This window comes from Pestalotiopsis fici (assembly GCF_000516985.1).
Source record: "Pestalotiopsis fici W106-1 unplaced genomic scaffold PFICI_Scf_13, whole genome shotgun sequence".
NCBI lineage: Eukaryota > Fungi > Ascomycota > Sordariomycetes > Amphisphaeriales > Sporocadaceae > Pestalotiopsis > Pestalotiopsis fici.
In genome coordinates, this window is record NW_006917103.1 from 553,117 (window position 1) to 574,333 (window position 21,217).

At 50.4% G+C, this 21,217-nt stretch overlaps 7 protein-coding genes across 7 annotated transcripts; 4 read left to right on the plus strand and 3 right to left on the minus strand.

Annotated features, from left to right (window-relative positions):
- Positions 1 to 798: 798 nt before the first annotated feature.
- On the plus strand, positions 799 to 1,943 carry PFICI_14583 (uncharacterized protein; the record flags this gene model as incomplete). Its single annotated transcript, XM_007843164.1, has 2 exons — positions 799 to 1,515; positions 1,602 to 1,943. The coding sequence occupies 2 exons, from the start codon at positions 799 to 801 to the stop codon at positions 1,941 to 1,943; spliced, it is 1,059 nt and encodes a 352-aa protein (XP_007841355.1).
- A 3,779-nt stretch (positions 1,944 to 5,722) lies between these two features.
- Positions 5,723 to 7,809, plus strand: PFICI_14584 (uncharacterized protein; the record flags this gene model as incomplete). The annotated part of the gene is made up of 3 exons (XM_007843165.1): positions 5,723 to 5,782; positions 5,908 to 5,989; positions 6,173 to 7,809. 3 exons carry the CDS (start codon positions 5,723 to 5,725, stop codon positions 7,807 to 7,809), a joined length of 1,779 nt encoding a protein of 592 aa, XP_007841356.1.
- Positions 7,810 to 8,358: 549 nt separating this feature from the next.
- On the minus strand, positions 8,359 to 9,861 carry PFICI_14585 (uncharacterized protein; the record flags this gene model as incomplete). Its single annotated transcript, XM_007843166.1, has 1 exon — positions 8,359 to 9,861. The coding sequence occupies one exon, from the start codon at positions 9,859 to 9,861 to the stop codon at positions 8,359 to 8,361; it is 1,503 nt and encodes a 500-aa protein (XP_007841357.1).
- A 1,450-nt stretch (positions 9,862 to 11,311) lies between these two features.
- PFICI_14586 (uncharacterized protein) lies at positions 11,312 to 12,360 on the minus strand (the record flags this gene model as incomplete). The annotated part of the gene is made up of 3 exons (XM_007843167.1): positions 11,312 to 11,811; positions 11,879 to 12,137; positions 12,193 to 12,360. The coding sequence occupies 3 exons, from the start codon at positions 12,358 to 12,360 to the stop codon at positions 11,312 to 11,314; spliced, it is 927 nt and encodes a 308-aa protein (XP_007841358.1).
- Positions 12,361 to 12,971: 611 nt separating this feature from the next.
- Positions 12,972 to 14,425, plus strand: PFICI_14587 (uncharacterized protein; the record flags this gene model as incomplete). Its single annotated transcript, XM_007843168.1, has 2 exons — positions 12,972 to 13,594; positions 13,651 to 14,425. 2 exons carry the CDS (start codon positions 12,972 to 12,974, stop codon positions 14,423 to 14,425), a joined length of 1,398 nt encoding a protein of 465 aa, XP_007841359.1.
- A 506-nt stretch (positions 14,426 to 14,931) lies between these two features.
- Positions 14,932 to 16,981, minus strand: PFICI_14588 (uncharacterized protein; the record flags this gene model as incomplete). Its single annotated transcript, XM_007843169.1, has 6 exons — positions 14,932 to 15,272; positions 15,343 to 15,538; positions 15,607 to 16,146; positions 16,223 to 16,422; positions 16,479 to 16,572; positions 16,667 to 16,981. 6 exons carry the CDS (start codon positions 16,979 to 16,981, stop codon positions 14,932 to 14,934), a joined length of 1,686 nt encoding a protein of 561 aa, XP_007841360.1.
- A 2,246-nt stretch (positions 16,982 to 19,227) lies between these two features.
- Positions 19,228 to 21,109, plus strand: PFICI_14589 (uncharacterized protein; the record flags this gene model as incomplete). The annotated part of the gene is made up of 4 exons (XM_007843170.1): positions 19,228 to 19,448; positions 19,523 to 20,664; positions 20,725 to 20,936; positions 20,993 to 21,109. The coding sequence occupies 4 exons, from the start codon at positions 19,228 to 19,230 to the stop codon at positions 21,107 to 21,109; spliced, it is 1,692 nt and encodes a 563-aa protein (XP_007841361.1).
- Positions 21,110 to 21,217: the final 108 nt, after the last annotated feature.

Below are 21,217 nucleotides of genomic sequence, written 5' to 3' on the forward strand. Positions count from 1 at the left end.
CCAAAAGCACACGCGTGAGGCGCCTGTATAAGTAGGTAGGGGAAACCATACTTGTTGATCATGGATCATTCGCATTATTGTACATATTTGGGGGAAGAAGTATTTATTCATCTTGGGGCCAACTAAAACAATTCGCTTATAAATGTAAGGTCGGGCTGTCAATATATCCCATTTTTATTGCCAATGTCTTCCGAGCTGTGAGTGACTCTTTAGATTGTATAGGTACTGTCTGTCGGGGCATTGAAATCCAAAGGCTTGGACTCTGCAATGCTGTTCGGCAGTTACCGATTTGGATTAAAATGCTTTAATGATCGACTACTACATATACCATTGACGAAGTACATTTTACACATATCGTCTAGTCATCACGAGACAATTGGATTAAACCTGAAATTCACTTCATCTTAGAGTATTCTTATAAGCCGCGACTGAATTATAGTTCCCCACTTGCACTAATATTGGTAACACAGTTGGTTGTGCGACTTCTGCTCTGGTCTTGAGTATACTACTTCTAATTCGATACGCGCGAGCCACATGAATGGTCAATCATAGAGGTAGTTATGGAATGGAAGCAATAACTTCATTGGTAGACGGCCCATTTGCCAGCAGCAATCACAAGGTTAAGGTTAGGTAATGTAGGGTCCAGCCTAGCAGCGGAGCTACCCGCTAGAAGGCCTCCAAAAAACTGCCCTTGGGCGAATTGCGACGCCACTAGACCTCGAGCTCTTCAATTTACTGGTTTCTATTGTCACACCTTCACAAATCCGACTCGGCGCGCCGGGATAAAGAGCATACAACATGTCGACGCCAACGTCCAACGAGTCGCGGTTCCAAGCCCAGAACAAGACGACACAGGAGCGCATCTCCAACACCACCGTCGGACTGGTGACGCATGCCGACTTTCGCAAGCGCCGCGCCGAGGTCCTCGAGGCGCAGGAGCGCGAGGCCAGCGGCACCCCCGTCGACCGGTCTCTAACCACGACACCCGACCCGGCCACCGCTGAAGGAGCTGCTGCCGCCGCCGCGGCCGTCAAGGCCAAGAAGCAGGCCAAGAAACGCAAGGTCACCAAGCTCAGCTTTGACGACGGCGAGGAAGATGAGGAGAACGGTACCACCAGGAAAGACGCTGAAGATGGCGGACACAGCAGCAAGGAGACAGTCAAGGCAAAATTCAAGGCAAACAGCAACGTCTCGGTTGTACCGCGGGCCGTGACCAAGGCGGCGCTGCGGCGGGATGCTGCCGAGAGGGAAGCTCTCCGAAAGGAGTTTCTCGAGCGTCAAGAGATTGTCAAGACGACCGAGATCGCGATTCCCTTTGTCTTTTACGATGGATCCAATATTCCTGGCGGCACGGTGCGCGTCAAGAAGGGAGATTTCGTCTGGGTCTTCCTCGACAAGAGCCGCAAGGTCGGAGCCGACTTGGGCGTTGGTGAAAAGGCAAACGCTCGCCGGGAATGGGCAAGAGTCGGAGTGGATGATTTGATGATTGTTCGCGGCAACATTATTATTCCTCATGTGAGTTTTGATTTCCTACATTCACTACCTCATCTCCCTATCTACCCAGCACGCAAGAAAAAGGCGACTGACCCATCGCATGATAGCATTATGATTTCCTCTACTTCATCATGAACAAGACCGTGGGGCCAAACAATAAGCGCCTATTCGACTATACAAGCGAGGCGCCAGCTCAAACCAAGTCTGACGATACGCCATTTGATCCCCTCTCCACAGCGGCCAGTAAGGCAGCCAAGGCGGCTGAAGAGATGAGCAAGTTGGAGGGCGCCTCCGATGACCCAACATACACCAAAGTGGTCGACAGGCGATGGTATGAGCGGAACAAGCACATTTACCCGGCCAGCATGTGGCAAGAGTTTGATCCCGAAAAGGACTACAACCAGCAGGTGCGGCGCGACTTGGGCGGCAACACGTTCTTTTACTCGTGAGCGCCTGTCGCGACGTCGATATCGATGCCTGAGACCGCGCAAGTCGCAACGAAGCGCGAAACCACCATGGAGATGGCCAGAGAACCGTCGAGGAAAGCAAGATCAGTAGACGAGAGATGCGCTGTTTGGTTTGACCAGACCAGAAATTGATCTTGCTTAGTGTTGCGGCCCAAAAGCCTAGCTCGAGATTCACCCATAGCCAGACTCGGCGCAAAGACGGCAGTAAAATGGCCCGCTCAGACCCTTGGGGTGCAGAGTCTGTACTGTGGCCTCATGTCTATTGGGCATGAAAATAATGCTGTTTGTTTCGAGCAGAAGATGATGTTGAGTCTGGACCAGATCAGTATCGCATCACACAAGTCTGCTCTAGTCGAGGCTGACATACCGAGTTTCATCAGGTCGCGCTGGCCCCCTTTCAGCCAGCACAGGTGTAGCATACCACAATGAGGATCATGGCCAAGAGCCACCAGCCTGGCCAAAACATCATGACGCATAAAACATTACCGCAACCGAGAATAAACGTGAAGAATTCCAGTTCTAGCTTTTTCCGTAGGCGTCTGATTTGAACAGAATCCCATATCGCCATGGCCGCGTTTCTGGATAGCCGCGTCGTGTCTGACAGTACGCTCTTAGTGGCCATGGCTGTCTGCTGAGCGACAAAGAGACTGGCGTACATAAGATGCGAGAAGAGGAGGTATGATTGAGTGGCAGTGACAATTGACAGATTTATTAGTAGCTGTAAAATTTGAGAGGCGTAATCCAGAATCGGCTCGAGTGCGGTCGAGTCTTGAGAGTTGTGATCAAGTAGTATGGTCGACTCGTTTTTTGCGGGTGCAGAAGTGATAAGATTCATCTTTAGGGGCTCCATGGTTCGTATGTAGGTATATGAATGAATAACAATTTAAAATGTTGATATAATATACAGCAATGGCCTAAACAGTGCTTTTCTTCCCAAGCAATGTGCCAGTTGGTATTTGATTATCCCTTTTTTTTCTCACTTGTCACTCGGGAGAGGATCCTGTCTCTCCTTAATAGATAAGGCTCCAAGACCCCCCTGGCAACCCCGTCGTGGTCATAGTGGGGATAACCTCACGGCCAGATCCAAAAAGGTGCGAGTCTCGTGAACATTCCAGCAGTTGCCGACGGGGACCCACCAATGATGCGTCGAATAGTAATGGTATGCAAATGCAAGCAATAATAATGGCGGGGGAGTGTCTCTGCGCCGGTGCAAAAGCCCCGGGTGTGTTTTCTTTTGAGTATTTCGCATGTATGATACCATGCTCATCAGAACCCCATTTGGACAATGGCGGACGAAACAGATTTCATCCCAGGAATGGAGCATGGGGTCATCGTGGGCGACGTCATTGGTCTTTTCTCATGACTTTCACATGGGCGATTCGGTGCCTGGGCTCAGCTCTAGCATTAGGCCCCGCCCGCCCTGTGTTAGCCCCACCATCCGAGAGCGCTGGAAATTTCGATGCCAATGCGGTCATCGGTGATTCCAGTTGCAAATCGCTTCCAAGAGCCACTGCACGATCCCAGAATTCGATTTCGTTCTCTTTAGCATGAGTTACCGGGATTGTTGTCATATTCCATTTGCTTCTCCTCTGAGACTATCTTAATGCCATGAATTGTACATGATTACACATTGCAAGACTAGACCTTGCCCCATAAACCAATTAGTGCCGACGTAAAAGTTGAAGGGTATAACTGGGGAAACCGCCCTCCAGAAAATGACCATCAATTGACCCCGCGCTGAAAGAGTCCCTGGATGTTGCACTGGAAAACCCCTCCTGACGATTCATGTACACTGTTTCGCATCGCATGTCGTCGGAATGCGAATCAATTGGCCGGGACATGCTGGACAAACAAGACCCTTTTCGACTCAGTTGTAAGTATTGCAGTATAATGTCTCATCAACGTGTGTCTGCAAGAGTATTGTGATTGGCTTGGGAAGCTGTCTCATACCACTACCAGCCTGTAAGCATTCTGATAGGTTCAAGTTGAATATGTATCAACTTTTGTGGTGTGAAGCCTGCATTAGGCACTGCGGCCTACGTTGGGCAGACATACAATTGGTTTTCACGGAAACAGCGCGGCTGGGTTTCCTGAAAAGAAAATTGTCTATTCTGTACTACACTGTAAACACAAAGTACTAGGCACGCAAATAGTCAAGGAGATGCCAGAACCTACACAGGAGATTGATACGCACAGGCCTAGACTAATATAGTCCTTTGGCATGTCCAATGAGTTTGGAGCCGTCGCCCCGAGAGACGCTGTGTGGGCCGTTTTTTGATTGCGAAACGGCGCACATTTCCGACTTGTCCAAATGATTGATACCAAGAGAGCAATTGTCAATTCTTGGCAACTTGGGGCAAGTGAAATGCGAATGCCTCAGACATGGCTATACAATTAATAGAGAGTATGGCCTGTTTCCGCGGATTAGACCCTCGTATTAGCGGGTGTGTTTGTCGATGGTAAGTGGTTTTCCGCGTATTCGGGCTGGACAGGCTCTTGTATGAAGCGTGCGACCACCTACTATAGTAGTTAATCAGATCGTGAAGTGAATCCCCACTCGCTGCCAAGACATGAATACTCATACCATCAGAGACTCGCCCCAACCCAGGGTGAAATAATAGAAACATCTTGAGACTGAGCATTTTAGCCATGCATATAGCAGCTACAGCCATCACCATCTTGGACTGAGTAGATGTATAACCGCGTAAAAGGCATTGACGTATCGATAACAAATGCGCAAGGTTCCGCCAAGGATTACTGCGCCATCCTATACTTGATATTCGGGGGACGCGACAAGGCTGTGTGTTCCAAGAGAGTTGTTGCACAACACACGAAAACCAACGCAGAACTGATTCGCTCAGACTGCTGCTGGCCACGTACTGCCCATGCCCAAAGACAACATTTGTATGGGCCTTAGAATATGCCAGGGCCAACCCGACTTCCTTCGTTCGTGGTAGAAACCGACCTCAGCAAGATCCAGCCCGCGCCGGATGTGCCAAATTGTCTGTTCCAGAACATGGACTGCGAAGAAGACTGGCTGTGGAGCTACAGATTCGACTACATTCACATTCGTATGATAGTCGCCGCCATCAAAGGCCCCAAGCGGCTGATAGAACAAGCATTCCAGTACCTAACCCGGGTGGCTGGTTGGAGATGCAAAATGCCAACATGGATCTGTTCAGCTTCACACCTGAGTGCGCCGGGCACCAAATTATTTTATTGGTTGCCGTTGTAGATTGGAATGCTCAGATGCTGTAGAGCTTGGAAGAGAGTTGTTCAACTTGTGCTACGCCTAGTATCGGTGTCTTGTGAATTTCGCGGAGAGATGATGTCCACCTAGGTAACTTTCAGCGACAATACGACTACACTCTGCTAATAAAGATTTCATGCAGCATCGCCATGTCTGCATGTATTGGCGTTATGGAAATTGTCACGTGAAAGAGGTGGAGACATTTGGCATCCCCTACTCAAGCGGAGGATGGTGCTTTCTCCTCCATCCTTCATCCACGATAGATTGCACACACAGCATACTCGAATACAGCCTCACATTTGAGCCCTGATCCTGTGATTATCTCCTTTCCTTCCTCTCCATCATAGCGATCTCTCTGGATCGCCACAGGAAAATTATTAAATGGTATCAGAACTATGCAAGAAATGTCTCCATGCACTGCAAGTAATCAACGAAAGGCTTTTTTCAGACAAAGCTGAGAGAGAGGCCTTGTCAATCCAAGATTTCGATCAGCGTTCTATCCGATGCGACTATGAGCATGTTGATGAGTACCCAGACATCCCCGGGCTCAAGCACAGCGCAGCTGCTGGCTGTGAGTTTTGTGCGCTGCTAGCAACACTCGTCCGGTCAAATGAGGCCTTGGGCTGCTACAAGAGTTTCGGTTTTGACTCAGAGTCTCATTTCAAATTCCGCATTCATCTGGAATACGTGTGGCAGAGATGCCGATTGCGACGTAGACAAGACCTCATTGGTGCCGACTTGTTCCTGGTGATGGCCGTGGCTTGTGCGACACCCCCAGGTGCGTCTTTCTAGCGTTTTCGTGTCGGGGCCTTTATCGCTAAGGTGAATGGCCGGGTTTAGAGAACGACGTGGACGTAAGAGTCGCACGATATTGGATCTACTTCCAGGTCTCCTGTCCAGGTAATAATCAGTCGTCTTCTTCCAGGAAGCACTGCTATTGCTTACGTATGCCTTATCATAGATACGAGTCTGTGGAAATCGTGGATTCAGCTTCCTCAGCCACTCACGGTCTCGCTGCTCGATGATGCGCCAATCGAATTCGTAAAGGCTGAACTGAAGCGGTGCGTCGACAGCTGCGACGCTTCTGATGCATCTCAAGGTGACTTTCTGCCCACAAGACTGCTTGATGTATCGGGCAGCATTCCGAGATTGGTAACAACAAGGGCCGCATCCAGGATTCAGGATACCGACGCTCGTTATCTTGCGCTGAGCTATTGCTGGGGAAACGGCAATCAACTCAAGCTCACGCAAGACTCCATAGATTGGATGACGCGCGGTATCCCATTGGAGCTATTGGCCCCGGTGCAAATTGACACTATTGCACTAGCGAAGGCCTTGTCGATACCTTATGTCTGGATCGATGCGCTCTGCATTTTGCAGGACGACCATGACGATTGGTGCCGCGAATCTTCCAGCATGCACAAAATATACGCTACATCGTATCTGACAGTTTGCGCCCTGTCCACGACATCCTGTCAACAAGGCTATCTATCTAGAAGATCACCCATGATAACCGTTCCGTGTCATTCCAAGACAGATGACACGGGGTACTTCCATTTGCAACCGTTCATGTGGACACATGACCGCAACCAGACATATAGCGGCATCACACCGGGAAGTACCTGGAGTACTCGCGCATGGACTTACCAAGAGCAAGGGATGGCAACGAGACTGTTATACGTCACAAGTGCCGGTTTTACTTTCAGCTGTAGCAGTTGGACGATTTCCGAGCACTCCAACCTGGCTTCCAATCCTCGAAAGGATGTCATACTTGCCGAGTTGCTGGCTTCGAAAGACCCAGAGACGTTATACAAGACTTGGGCAGAGCGAGTGATTGCCAACTACTCCCCGCGCGAGCTCACTCAGAATCAGGACAGACTCCCGGCATTGTCAGGGTTGGCACAGATCTTCGGCCAAAGCCTCCCAGGTGACGAGTATGCCGCCGGGCTTTGGAGAAACGACCTTCACCGTGGTCTTGGCTGGATCCTTCGTATCCCTCCTCACGAGTCCTTGAGCGGACTGCTTGATGACCTCAGCGACAATGACAGCTATATCGGTCCCTCGTGGAGTTGGATAAGTCGCCCAAAGTCTCTAGTGGTCTACGATGAAGAGCTGGTCTTTTATAAATATAAATCTTCAGAATGGATAGATCATCAGGAGTTTGAGCTTTTGAGCATGTCCATCACGAAGAAAGGACTAGATAACTACGGCCAGATCTCCCAGGGCACGCTCTCCGTGAGAGCTTATGTCTACAAACTTTCTCGCAAAGGCAATGCTGCTCGGGATGCCAACGACCCGCGAAATCTGATCTATACATTTGGAGATCAGCAGAATCATGCCTGCCTCATACGCCCTGACTGGCGCCTGAAAGACGAAAAGCAGAACCTATGTAACCTTTCATTTGTTCTCATAGGAAGCGGTTCGTCTGAGGATGAGCCAAGGACTTCGCTTCATGGGCTGGTTGTACACGCTGTTGGTGCGAGTGGTACATATTTCCGCGTAGGAACATTTTGGCCGACTCTTGTGTATAATTTTGCGGAGCCTTCGCTACAGTTCTTTCGTCGAGAGTCCATCTTGCAAGATATCAAGTTGATCTAATGGAAATCAATATACTTTAGTTATGAAAAGGCCATGCTTTCCGGTGAGATACAGTAATGTCCCCGCCATCACCGACTGGATGACTTTCTCCAGCGCCCACATCATGAAACCAGTTTCAGTATCTTAACGTGTCTTTGACTGGCACGCCTTTTTCAAATAAATGCCGAAATAGGATTGATACTCTATGCTTGACCATGCCCAAGGGTGGCGCCTTATTTGGGATTTTCCTCGAAGCCATCGCAAACAATTACCACTGGATTTCTTCTGCCTGCGTGATTAATCTTATACGCATGTTTCCATGATCAGCCTTTTGAGGGAAGTTCTAGCCTATTTGTACAATAGCCGGGCATTGAAACCTCTGAGAAGGGGGAAGGAAATCCTTTCACACTGAGACTCACGGTGAATGAGGTGCTGGATCATGTGAGAGCGGCCGCCTTTGGCTCGACAATTGACACACGCACCACGACCGACCGGCCGCGAATTAGTGATATCTGATTTGAACTATGTTTCGAATCAGCTTAGCAGACCCGCCAGCTCGATTAACACTCTTCACCTTGAAGAACATCGTTTCTGTCTCCACGACTTGCCTTTGATCATTGTAAGCCAGACACATGCGAGGGCGCTCACAGCGGTGAATACAGAAAACAAGGTAAAGTACCAACCCCTACCGACAGCTTCGGTCAGCGGAGCCAGCACAGCAGCCGAAGCAGCGCTCAGCCCACATCGCATCAGCTGGCCAGAGGCGTACGACGTGCTGGACTTGCTGGGAAACATGTCCACGAGGAGAGCACTAGATGTATGGCTCAGAAGCGTAGATGAGGCGCAGATGAAGAACTGCATCACCAGCAACGCTGCGGGATGTACCTCTTGCTGTACGGCCCATCCGTAGCCCGCCACCAAGGCCACTTCCAACACAACGAAAGGCACGATAGACCGGTACCTGGCCGCCTCGAGAGGGAAGTCGTCGAGAGTCTGCGCCTTTTCCCTGTCAATGGGGAAACCGTTCTTGCGGGCAACGACGGTGAAATTTCGATCGAGCAATTTTCCGGCCACGATACCACCCACCGTCATGCCGGCGAGCCCGGACAAGAAGGCAAGACCAATCTGGAGATTGTTATATCCGTAGACATCTTCGTAAATGACGGGGATGGCGACTTGGAAAGTATAGTAAACGCAATACGACGTCGCGATCATCCACAGCACGGCCGCTGCGTCGGGGTGGAAGATGATGCGCAGTGACTCGAGCAGCATGGTGGGCTTCCATTGAGCCCTTGGTATCATGTCCCGTTGGATATGGTCTTGATGATTTCGGTCACATGTCGTGCCATATTTCATCAAGACGTCCTCAGTACCCCAGACCTTGGAGAGTATAGGAGGCTTGCCGCACCCATCACCGACTACTGCTCTCGCCGTTTCGGGCAGTGTGAATCCGACGAGCACCAAGCACACAATCCCGACGATACAGAGCGAAAGGAAGACCCATTTGTAGGCGCCCGTACTCTGAGCCACTGCACCGCCAATCACGGGCCCGACGGCGGATATCCCATTACATAACGACAGCATGGGCCCCAGCATGCGGCCACGCTCCGACACCACGGCAACGTCTGCCACGATGCCATAGGCGATTGCTGGCGTCGCTGAGCCGCCGACGCTCTGGAGGGCACGAAGGGCAAGCAATGTGCTGTAGCTGTCGCGGTTCAGCGCGAGCCCCAGGCTGGCACAGGTATAAAGCGCCACCAGGCAGAGGAGCAGGCGGCGGCGGCCAAAACAGTCAGCCAGCGACGCGAAGATAGGCGGGGTAACCCCCTGGCACACGGCGTACAGCGTGACTGTGAGGTTGATGGCCTGAACCGATACCGAAAACTCGCGACTCAGTAATGGAATGAGCGGGAAGTAGATCGTTGCCGTCAGAGTCGAGAGGATTATGACAAAGCCCAAGAGGTATGTCAGATAGAGGCGCATCGAGTTGGTGAAGACGGAGTAGTGCCCTAGGTCAGCAGCGGGTGGCTGCTCGCCCTGGACGTCCTCCGACTTGCCTTGATTCTTCTCCATGAGCTCAATTTGACTTTGGAGGAGGCTAGAAAATTGAATGATGCCGATGTGTACCTGTCTCTGTCCCAGATTTGGGGCGTGTGAGATAAAGTGATCACATCAGGAGAGGTGTATCTTGGATATAATACTCGGTGAAAAATTAAACATTCTGAGGATGATCTATTATCATCTTGCCGCTGTCCCTCAGTGCTAACATGCTTGCTTTTCAGTACCCGCTTGTGTGCATGCATTCCAAGGCTGTCAAATCGGGGCTCTCGTTTTGGACGTGCTCGCCTAGCCTGTATGTATACAGAATCACCTTTTGTGGAGAGCTTGTTCTTCTTCTCAGGCTTCAGCGCTTTTGTTGCGTGGTACAGTCTTGCATTGCAGGTCTTTTACTCTGTAGCTGTCGGTCAAAGACACGGTGGACGAGAATATTATCGCGGCTACCGGCTCCATCCTGCTTTGCAAAGGCGAGAAACTTTGCACAATTGTTGTTTCCACATGAGCGGCATGTGCCTCTATGCCAACCATACCGACTTGATTCGCATATATGGAAGGAGATTTAAGTATGATGATCGAAGAGAATTTCAAAAACCAATAATATACTTGAGACTCGATAGATACTATACCTCAAGGTAGGTAACAAGTGTGGTTGTAGAGTAACTCTAAGAAGATTGCCCGTGAAATGATGATAACAGAAACTGCCGGTAATTGCTGGTCTCACGGCCTCTCGTCTTGACGAGAGAAAATCGAGACTTGCAGTAGGGATGTCAGAACTAGATTTGTTGATTCGATGAGAAGGCTTGGCGTGGCTCGTGTCATGCCAATTATTGAAAGACAGAATACAGAGAGAGCAACAGTTGAAGATGATGAGTGGTCTCCCGCTTCATATATTTTGGGACCCTGCTCCCTTTTTTGAGATGATTGAACACTGACTTGTAGAGGTGCTTTCGTGATTCCCCTGGCAATTCTATAACCTACACATGCAATGCCCCCGCTCAGTGAGAAGATGATAGGGGAATCTAGGTCTGTTGAATCAAGCAGCACGACATGCACTTGGGAAGTATACGACGATCTGGATCCACTTGTGGAAATCAATCAAGCCAACACAGATCCTCCTCAAAAGACCCTTTGGGAATGGGGACGTCAAATTTGTCAAGTCTCATTGCGTCAAGTCTCAATGCTATGGCCAAGTTCTAAGACTGATATTCGTGTAATCTTGAAGTTGCCAGACCAAGATTCTCCACGCCGACGTCGATTGAACCATGAAGCCCAATATCAATTCCATGGTTGACAAGAAGGTCGAGTCTCCGTAGAGGCGAGTAGTCGTCTCCTTCTTTGCAGGTCAATGCGTTCCGGGAATGCCCTCGATCAATACCGATGCCGCACGGTAGTCCACAGCAGGGTTGGATGTAGAGAGTATATCATGGTGTAGCTGAGTCATGGGAAGAGGTCCAGAGGACTCTCATTACCAGTTCCCACGACCCCGCCGCCCTCGGTTGCCAAAGTTGCCGCGGCCCATCCCTTGATCGTAACCGTAGCCTTGGCCTTGCTGGTTTCCAAAGCCTTGAGCACCAGCAAAATTTTGGCCTTGACCTCCTTGGCCAGAGGCACCTCCAGCACCTTGCATTCCTGCAAACATGGCCGAGGGATCCATCTGACTTGGGTCCATGCCGGACTGCATCATCTGCTGCATCATTTGCTGCATCTCTGGTGGCATGCCGTCCATGCCTGGCATCCCTGGCATGGCACCAGCAGCTCCGCCAGGCATACCTCCCATCATCATCATTTGCATCTCTTCCATCATCTTCTTGTTATTCTGAGCAATTGCATCGGAGCTGTACTCTCCGCGAATACCATCCTGCTTGGCTGCATAGAGTGCCCACGTAAATTCGTCGAAACCATAGTTGAAATAATCGCTAATGTCGGTACCCGGCTTTCGCCAGGGTTTATCATTTTCTGGCAAGTCTGTCATGTGGTTAGAATCTAATGAGGACCCAAATAAACTGTCCAAGTGGACTATGAGAAAGCGCACCTTCATCAATGTTGACCTGTGTGATGGGCTTCCCCGTGCCCTTGTGGATTGGTATAGCATTGACGTCAATCTTGGATGTCGAGACAGCCGGCAACTCTGCACCAGATGCAGGACTTGCCTCGTCCTTCTTGACGGCAGGTTTCACGGCAGCATCGCTTGAAGTCGTCCGTTGCGGAATGTTTCTTATGTCGCTATATTTTGATTGAGTTGGCGGAGGAGCCTTTGTGCCATCTTTCCGCTCTGTAATGATGTCAATGTCCTAGCAGATTGTTGTTAGAGAACAAAATTTCATTAGGTGCCGGGGTAAGCCATACTGAATCATCTTCATCCATTTCCGCGCCTTCATCTTCTTCTTCGCCCTCTTCCAGATCCTCGTCATGTTGCGCGGCGGGCTGCACAGTTGCGTTGGCTTGTGGCGCAGGAGCCTGGGTGGTTTCTGGCTCATCGGGCGCGTAGAAATCATCATCGTCGTCGATATCCATCTTGTCTTTTGTCGTCGGGAGTGTCTCGCGCCGAAATGTTGCAAATTGACAAAGAAGGCTGAACGGAGGGTCCTGATCTGGAACGACAAGGCTGGAATCCAGGTACAGTCGTCGCATGCAGTTTCTAGCGGGTCACTGAGCAATAACGCTGGATGATAGAAGGCATCTCACAGGGCGCTAGCTCAAGGTCCAGTCCAGTAAGATCAGCTGTAGTGGAACTGGGCCCGAGCTCCCTTCCCCCCTAGCAATCAATTGATGGATCCCTCTAGTTTGTCAACAGAAACTTGCGGGCGTCCAGGACAACGCGACTGCAAGAAAAAAAAGTGATAGCTCATGGTGGTTTGAGACAAGGCTGAAAGCACACTCGGTCATTCGTTCACCAACACCTCTGGACAAACAACAACCTCATATCTCACATTCCAGCGAGGCATCAATCGTTCCGTCTCATCCCTTGCTTCGCACTACGAACCGCCAACAACCATGGCCCTTGCTAGGTCTGCCAGCGGCCCCGGAGGTTTGAGTATCAACACCTCTTCAGCCAATCTATTGTGAGTACTTACCATGCTCTCTTTGCTGTGCCATCATTCTGTATGACGACCGATTTGTGCGCCATGGACAAGCAAGCTGCGCAGAGTGCCGTCGTCGCGGACATGAGGCGAATGTTGGCAGAGGCCAAAGAGACGCTTCTGGCGGCCCGCGCAAAGAAGGAGGCAATGAAGATGGCTGCTATTCAGAATGCTAACATACATGTCGCCAGTGGAAGTGCAAGTAGTGCAGCTCCTTCAGCCGGCGGTCTTTTCGGCACTGCATCGCAGCCTCAGACGACACAACCCTCCACGGGATCAGGTCTCTTCGGTGGTGGCTCTTCGGCCGCACCGAGCACCGGTGGACTCTTTGGCAATGCTTCTGCACAGCCGGCTCAGGCAGCTGCAGGAACTACAGCGCAATCGGCTGGGTCAGGTTTATTCGGCTCGTTGAACACCAATACCAACACCCAGAATACCCAGCAACCGACCGGCGGCGGTCTGTTTGGAAACTCCACCGCGAATACTGCCCAGCCGCAGCAGCAAACAGGAGGTCTATTTGGATCTAGCACTGCAAATAATAATCAACCACAACAGCAGACTGGAGGTCTGTTTGGGGCCAGTACCCAGACTGCTCAGCCGGCACAAAACACCTCTGCCTTTGGATCATCCATTCTTGGTGCAGGAAACCAGCAAAACTCCAATGCATTGTAAGTCTCTGCTCGACTGATATTACACGATTAAAGCCTAACATCTGACTTTTCAGTTCCACATTGGGTGCCCAGTCAACCAACCAACAAACTGTGCCTGGTGTGCGGATAGACCTTTCCAACGTTCGCGGAACAACACGCTTCAACGACCTTCAGGAGGACTTGCAAAAGAAGATTGTCTGGCTCGACGACCAGATCCAGTCGTATATGAATCAAAAGCACGAGCTGGATGCTTTCATGCCTGGCCATGGCGACATGCTCTCGAACATTCCCAACGACGTCAAATTTGTCCAGATGAAATATGATGGTGTAGAGAGTGCTCTACGTTCTGACGCTGAGGCAATCGAGTCTGTTCAACTGCTACACCAAAAAGATGCAGAAAATGGGAGGTTGTGCTTCCGAGCTTTGGACAACCTCAAGCTTCCCCAGCAATACCACACGAGCGGACTGTGGTCGTCACGCGCACAGGCAGGGGCTTCTACCAATACAGAGTCTGACGGTCAGGACATTGTAAACTTCTTCTCGAAGACGACTAGCGAGATGGATGAGCAACTACAGCGCTACGAAAACAATCTGACCGAGATTGAACTTCACATGCACGGCATCCAGGGCAGTCTGATCGAACAACTACAGCGCATGATGGCCACCAAGAACGGTGGACCATCCCCAAGCGATGAGAAGCTTGCTGAGCTTGGTGCTGTCTTGCGCGATTTCGAACAGAGTATTCTAGAAGTTGCTCAACAGGTCGGTGGTGCGAGGGAGGGCATGACTCGCTTGCAGCTTGGTGATTTCCTCCCGAGCCGTCACCATCCACGGAGCGGTGTGTATTGAAAAGACGATTTGCTATTACCAGGGAAATGGGCAAGGGTTGGAGTCATGAGTGAACAAAGGCGTTGATACCCGGAATTTGGAAAAACCAGCATATGTAAAGGGCGTTTTGGGCAGAACAGGTGCGCCTATGCGCTCTGCGATTCTGACATGTAGCAATAAGGCCGTGCATTTAATAGAGCCTACAAGCCTGTATTCAAGCTCAAATCTAAGGGTTCTGGGTTGTGCATAATTTCTCAGCGGTGGCATAGCCCGATTTGAGGTGCTTTATGATGTTTGGGAGATGGGCATAACCTTGTCTCTTACAATGAGTGGGACAAGCATTTAAATCCATTATATCGACCTCTCTCAAATATGCTAATCTCGTTTCCTCCATCCATCGTGTCTCGTGGTCTCATGGAGAGTCTATGTCTAGCTAGTGTTTCTCTTCTAATAATGTGATGATTCCCTTCTAGAACATGTCAGGCAACCATTCCTGCTTCAAAACTACCTAGGCAATAGTCTATTTATCAATGGGCAAACCGAAAATCCAGTCGCCGGCTACCCTGAATCTTGGTCACCCGGCGGTACTCGACCTTTTCTTCCTCGGACAGGGCGTTCCACTGGGCCTCCTTTTGACGGTTGCGGCAGACATAGTAGAGCTTCGTCAGCAGAAAGACGAGAATGGACACGACATTGATGACCAGCAGGGTCGAATGGCCGCGGCGGTACAGGGGCTTGTCGTCATCGCGGTATACGTAGGCTGAGAAGACGGACCCCGTCTGCACCGACATGTTGTACAGCGCCGCTGAGACAGTGCGCGTGCCGACATTGTTGGAGTTTTTCGAGGTCCAGCCTACCAAGATCGCGTCTACCAAGTCGTGAAACGTGAGTTTTTTTGTGTCTAACTGAAACCAGGAGGTTCTTGTGACCGGACTTACGACAGTATGGATAGGACAGGAGAACCATGACCAATGCGTAGCTTCCCCAAGCATTCTCAAATGTGCCATCCCAGAATCGTAGCGCAAATATGCAAGGCAGAGTCCAGATAGGCTGAAGTATAGCAACTAGAGCTCGCTCATTCAACCATTCGGACAGCCGTGTTATGATAAGAAGGTTACAAATATGAAGAAACTCCTGTCAAGTGTTTTGATCAGTACTTCTGTTTACTTACCCAGGAAATCGAGACATGGAGAAATACATACTGCAGGAATGGTCAATAAATTGGTCTCTAGCACACTGAATCCCAGGCTTCTCAATATCAAAGTGATGTAAGTCTTTGGCGGGCTTTGTGGAATATAGGCGACAAGTCCAATGACGTATAGTGGCCACAAATCGAAATCCTTGAGCGCTTCCCACAGCTTTCGTGGTGTCAATGCCTCTCTGTTGTGCATATCGCCTTTGCTCGGGTCGTCCCGCAGCACCCTATTCACCACAATGGCCTCTTCCCTCGGGGTGAACCATCCGTTTGGACGAAACCACGTCTTGGTTTGGACGGCGGAGGCGGGCATGCGGAAAAAGGAGGCCACGCCTACTGCCAAGGTAATTCCACCTTCGACCAGAAATAGCCACCGCCAACCCTCCCAACCTGCCACCCCACGAAGGCGAAGAAGCACCGAGGCCAGAAGCGAGGTCAGAATGCCCGTTACCGACAATGTGGTCCAAAAATAGGATAGGCGGATCGGTAGCTCCCGTGAAGTATAAAAGTAAGAAAGCCAAAGAACCAAGTCGGGTATAAAACCACCCTTGTGCCAAGAAAAAAGTCAGCAGCAGCCAAGATGAAAGAATCGAGTGGCCGCAAAGGCCGCAGGGAAGGTATACCTCTAGAAATCCAAGCAAGCTCCGCGTAAGCAGAAAAGTACTCCGACCCGTAATCAGACATTGCGATATGGCAACAAAGGACCACAACACCATTTGCATTGGAATCCACCGGTCCGGTCCTAATGCCTTGGATATAAGCTGGGATGGCAGTTCAGCCACCAAAAATGACACGAGAAAGACAGAGTTTCCGTAATTGTAATCTGTCTTCTCATGAGCAAAGGATCTTCTTGCAGGCATGACGGGGAATTCGCCTCACCATCTGTACTGAGGCCCAAATCATCGAGCATATTATCTGAAACGGCCTGGCTCAAGTTGTTTCGATCTACCTGTAGACCAAAGAACATGACACACTGATTCACCATATTAGCCACAAGTCCTCGCTACCTCGCCCCCCTCCCTTGGAAGCAAGAATGCTAAATTAGCAGGATAAGAAGGCAAACCTACAGCCCACAAACACACTTTCCAATCCAGCTTTCGGACAAGATCCTGCTCCTCCTTTCTCGACCAGGTCAGCGTCGGATCAAAGGCGTGTCGGCACTCGTACTCGCAGCCTTCATAGACGTTGCGCCAATACGCGGCCGTCTCGGGGTCGAGAAAGGGGTTGCTGGCCTGCGGCCGCTCGAAATCTTCCAAGACGACATTTTCAATCAGCAGCGCCGTCGGGCTCCTCGCGGCGGCGGCAGCAGGCGACGAGTCTGTGGAGCCGTAGCTCTTGTGCTCGTCGTCTGGGTCTTTGGACGAGAGAGGCTCGTAGGACATTTTGGTGGTGTCGAGGAGATGTAGCAGGTTGCGTCGTCGAGAGGACTGTGCCGTCGTTGCTGTTGCTGTGCCGGATTCTATTCTGTGTAGATTATCAAGCTCTAGGTTGGAGCTGCTGTCGCTGTCCCTACGAGTACTCGTCGCCCGCGAACTTGTAGTACCTCTCAAGGGCTCGTAAAAGTCTATGGGCTCAGCGGCCGGCATAGTCTCTGGCTGCAGACGCCTGCGAGGGCGAAGCCTGGTTTTAATATATCCCACGGCGAGATGGACGCCCCCATTTGGAGATGGTAGGCAAGCCTACTATGGCGTGCTTGAGCGTGCTGCTCGCTACACGCGTCTACGGCGCTGCTCAATCACCCAAACGCGGAGGAATTGCAGATCACACGGCAATCCTATATTAAGCGGGCCTCGGGTTTAGATGGCACCCAGTGCTTTGCTGTTTATAATTGTCCAACCATTTTTCGGCTTTCGAGGAGGGGACAGCAAAGGGAATCTCCATAGCTGGCTGAGTGGTTTTCCTCAGGCTTTCCAATCAAGGTTGGGTGCTGAAAAATAACCTCCGAAACAACACATGTGGCCCTAGGTGCAGGGATCAGCTGGCTGAAAGTGAATGTCAGCATCGATCACGACATTTTAGCGGTGTTTGTTGGATGTGCAGCCAATCAGCGAAGAGTAACGGCCTATACATCCATTAGAGATGGCGGTGTCACAATCACGAATTCCTGCATGATGGACGGGTGTGTTTGTCCTCTTCTTCGATTTGGGGATGGAGATTTTTTGTGTTTAAAGGATATGGAATGATGGAGTTGTAGATTGAAGGGAGGGGGAAACACTATAAGTGCGTATGCGAACGGCTAGCACAACCCTTGGGCATTGCCTCTTTGGCCAGAGCAGTATGTAGTATAGCTATTTAGCAAAACTATCCATAGAACTATGACATCTTGAACTTTAGAACGTCATTCCACAACATGATTTATAGTAGTGGGGGTATGTATAGTAGTTGCGCCAAGAACCGAGTTCGCCAATATTCTAGTAGTATACGGAGCTTGGGGGCCTAGTGGCAGCTTTTGAACCTATATATTCATTCTTCCATTAGGTGTTTTATCATCCTTAGGACAATACACGGATTTCTTGTTTCCTGGCTATTCTTGTTGCGTGGCACTTCTCCTTTCTTCCCAAAAATTGTTGCCCAAGATCGGACCATGATCCTTGAGCCTGATCGATATAGACTTGTCATGATGCACATGAAAATCTAAGCAAAGATTGCCTCGTGAATTCAATAGCTAGGGTATATGTCTGAGATGCAGCAGTGAATTATAGCCGTGTTTATGTTGACTTTTCCGTTACATGACAAAATTGTCGCTTATCTAGGCGCATTATTCATTATTTTTGTTTGTTCATGGCTCGGACATCGCATCACAAAGTAGGCTGCACCTTTCTGGGCTCGAGTCATGGTTTGCATGCTTGCTGCTTGTTTTCGTGTTGCGATATTCTCCTCCAGCCACTGCGGCAGCGAGCACAAACGCGGTGAATGTGAAAGGATAGGTAGATTAGATTACTCCCTTCGATCCCGCTCCAGTGCATCGTTGCCTTTTCGCTTTGGTAAACCAAGTCATGTTCCAGCAATGAAACAGAGCCGAGTTGATTCTTTTTAGCAGCTATTCCTTTTCAGCCGAATGACTGCACATCCGGCACAGACGCCAAAAGCAATTGCTTTTATTGCCTGGGCCACAGTGATCAGTGTCTTGTCCTGAGAAGGTGAGATCCGTGAGATTTGATTTGCTCTTGGAATAGTTTCTGCTTTTATATTAAAAAGTCGAATCTGGATCTATCGTGTATTCCACTCAAAACGGGCCCTAGCTGATAAGACACGGCCGTACATTATTCAGGCTTCGGGACATTTGATATAAATGACCGGGTTTGGTCGGATCAGCGTCCCCGAAATACTTTACTAAAGGCGGGGCTCCCGCAACAAGATGCAAGTGGGGGGTTTCTTGCAGCAGATTACTAGAGATAGAATAGGAAGGACCCTTGGAGTTTCAGTTGAGTGAGACCAGGGGACAGGCAGAAAGTCCCATTGCGACGACTGACCTAATCTTTTCTTTTTCTTTTTTCTTTTTTTTCTTCTCCGGCCCTTCCCCTCAGCGCGCGTGACTGGGTGTTTATTACAGCTCCCTCTCTGCCAGCGCGCGCAATCCACTGGAACCTGGACCTTAAGCTGTTTCCCAGCTCGAGGCATTGGCAAGATGGCAGCATCCGTGGATGGAAGAGAAGCGCAGGAGACGACGCCTCTGCTGAACAATGGCAGTGAAAATGGCAACAGCACCGGCCCCAAGACAACGGCCCCGGCCGATGACGGCAAATCAGCAGCCACTGCGGACCGGTGGCAGCACATTGCGACACCCGAGATGCGCCTGTTGATGGCCGCGTTCCTCATCACAACCGGCCTTTGTTTTACTCAGGTTCCGTACGTATCTACTATGCATGCGTGTCTTGGGGCCGGACCGGCCATGTGAACAAGGCAACTAATGGACTTGGCAGCATTCTCTACGCCTTTCGCAAAATGGCCTGCGAAGATTACTACGAGCACGCGGCACCATATATCGGAACAGGAGATCAGTGTAGCAGGCCCGAGATTGACGCGTCCACTGCTAGACAGATCATGATCCTGGGTATGTCGACGATCCTGTGCGGGATCCTCAATCTGAATGTCACTGGCGCATCAATCAAGAACCGAGGACCACGCTTTGCCCTTCTCGTAAATACCTTCTTCCCCGTCCTCCGCGTGACCATGCAAGCGGTAGCTGTCGGCATTGGTGGCCGCACTGGTATCATCCTGATGCAGAGCAGTCAGCTCTTTGGTATTGTAGGAGGTCCTGCTGGATACCTACTCACGCTCAATACATCCATCGCCGAGCTCGTAGATCCCAACAAGCGTACAGCCTCTTTCGGCCGACTACAAGGAGCGGCCATGTTTGGTACAGCTCTAGGTTTCTTGCTTGGCGGCATTGTCGGTGAAGCCACCATCATTCGCCGGCCCTTTGAGATCACTGCTGTACTGCTGTCTTTCTCGTTTGTTTATTGTGCCGTCTTCGTTCCGTACATCGACCCCAAGACAATGGGTGGCGCAGACAGCAAAAAGGGCACAAATGCCAAGAATGCCTCTGTTTTCCGTGTTCTAGCCCCTCAGACACTGCGACTCCCCGATGGTAGAACGACGAGATACTATGGACTGCCACTGCTTGCCGCGGGCACATTTGTCGCTGTACTAGCAGTTGGTTATGCTCCTCCGCTGACGCAGATGTATTCGATTACAAAGCTGAACTTTACGCCAACCATGAATAGTGCTTTCATGTTCATGTCCTTTACTGTAAGAGGCGTCTACCTGATGTTTATCTTCCCAGAGATCATCAAATGGGGCAGGAGATGGTTTGCCACGTCCGAGGAAGCTGTGCAGTCGGGACCTGTCTTGGCAGAAACTCTACCCACGGAGCCGCGTGATCTTGGGCCGATTGAAGCATTACCCGAGGCAGAGACGTTGGAGCCCGCAAACCCTCCCAAGCCAGTCGACGAAGACGCAGGCGCGGCGTTTGACTTGTTCTTCTTGCGGTGGAGTATGCTTGGCGACGCAATCGTCACTGGTTGTATCGGATTCTCCACTATGCCATGGCACTTGTTTCTCGGTAAGACACATTGATTCCAAAACACCTCGTCATTTTCAACAACTAACAATGGACGCCAAGCTGGATTCTTGCTTCCCTTCTTCTCGGGGTCAGATGCTGCTAGTAAAGGCGTACTTACCGACCTCGTTCCAGCCGCCCAGCGTTTAGACGCGCTCCAGGCCATCACTTTTGTTGGATACTTGGCATCCCTTTCTACCGCTGGAGTCTTTGGCTCAATGTACTCGGCATTTGCCGAGATTGACCAAGCTCATCTTACCTTCTTCTGCAATGCAGTAAGTGTCCGAGTTCGGTAATGTCCCAGTTGATTATCTAACAGATCATGACACAGGCGGTTGCATTGCTCGCCATTTTGATTCTCACATTCGTCCGTATCCCACCGCAAGGAAGCACAATAGAGACATTGGAAGATGAAGCCGAACCAGACGTTTCCACACAAGAACAATAGGCGTCAAGCTGAACATCGTGCTTGACCTGATCTCTTTTACAATTCTCAAAATCCACGATTCTCGGTTTCGTGCCTATGGGAGGAAGGGCCGACTAAAATTGGCGCGAA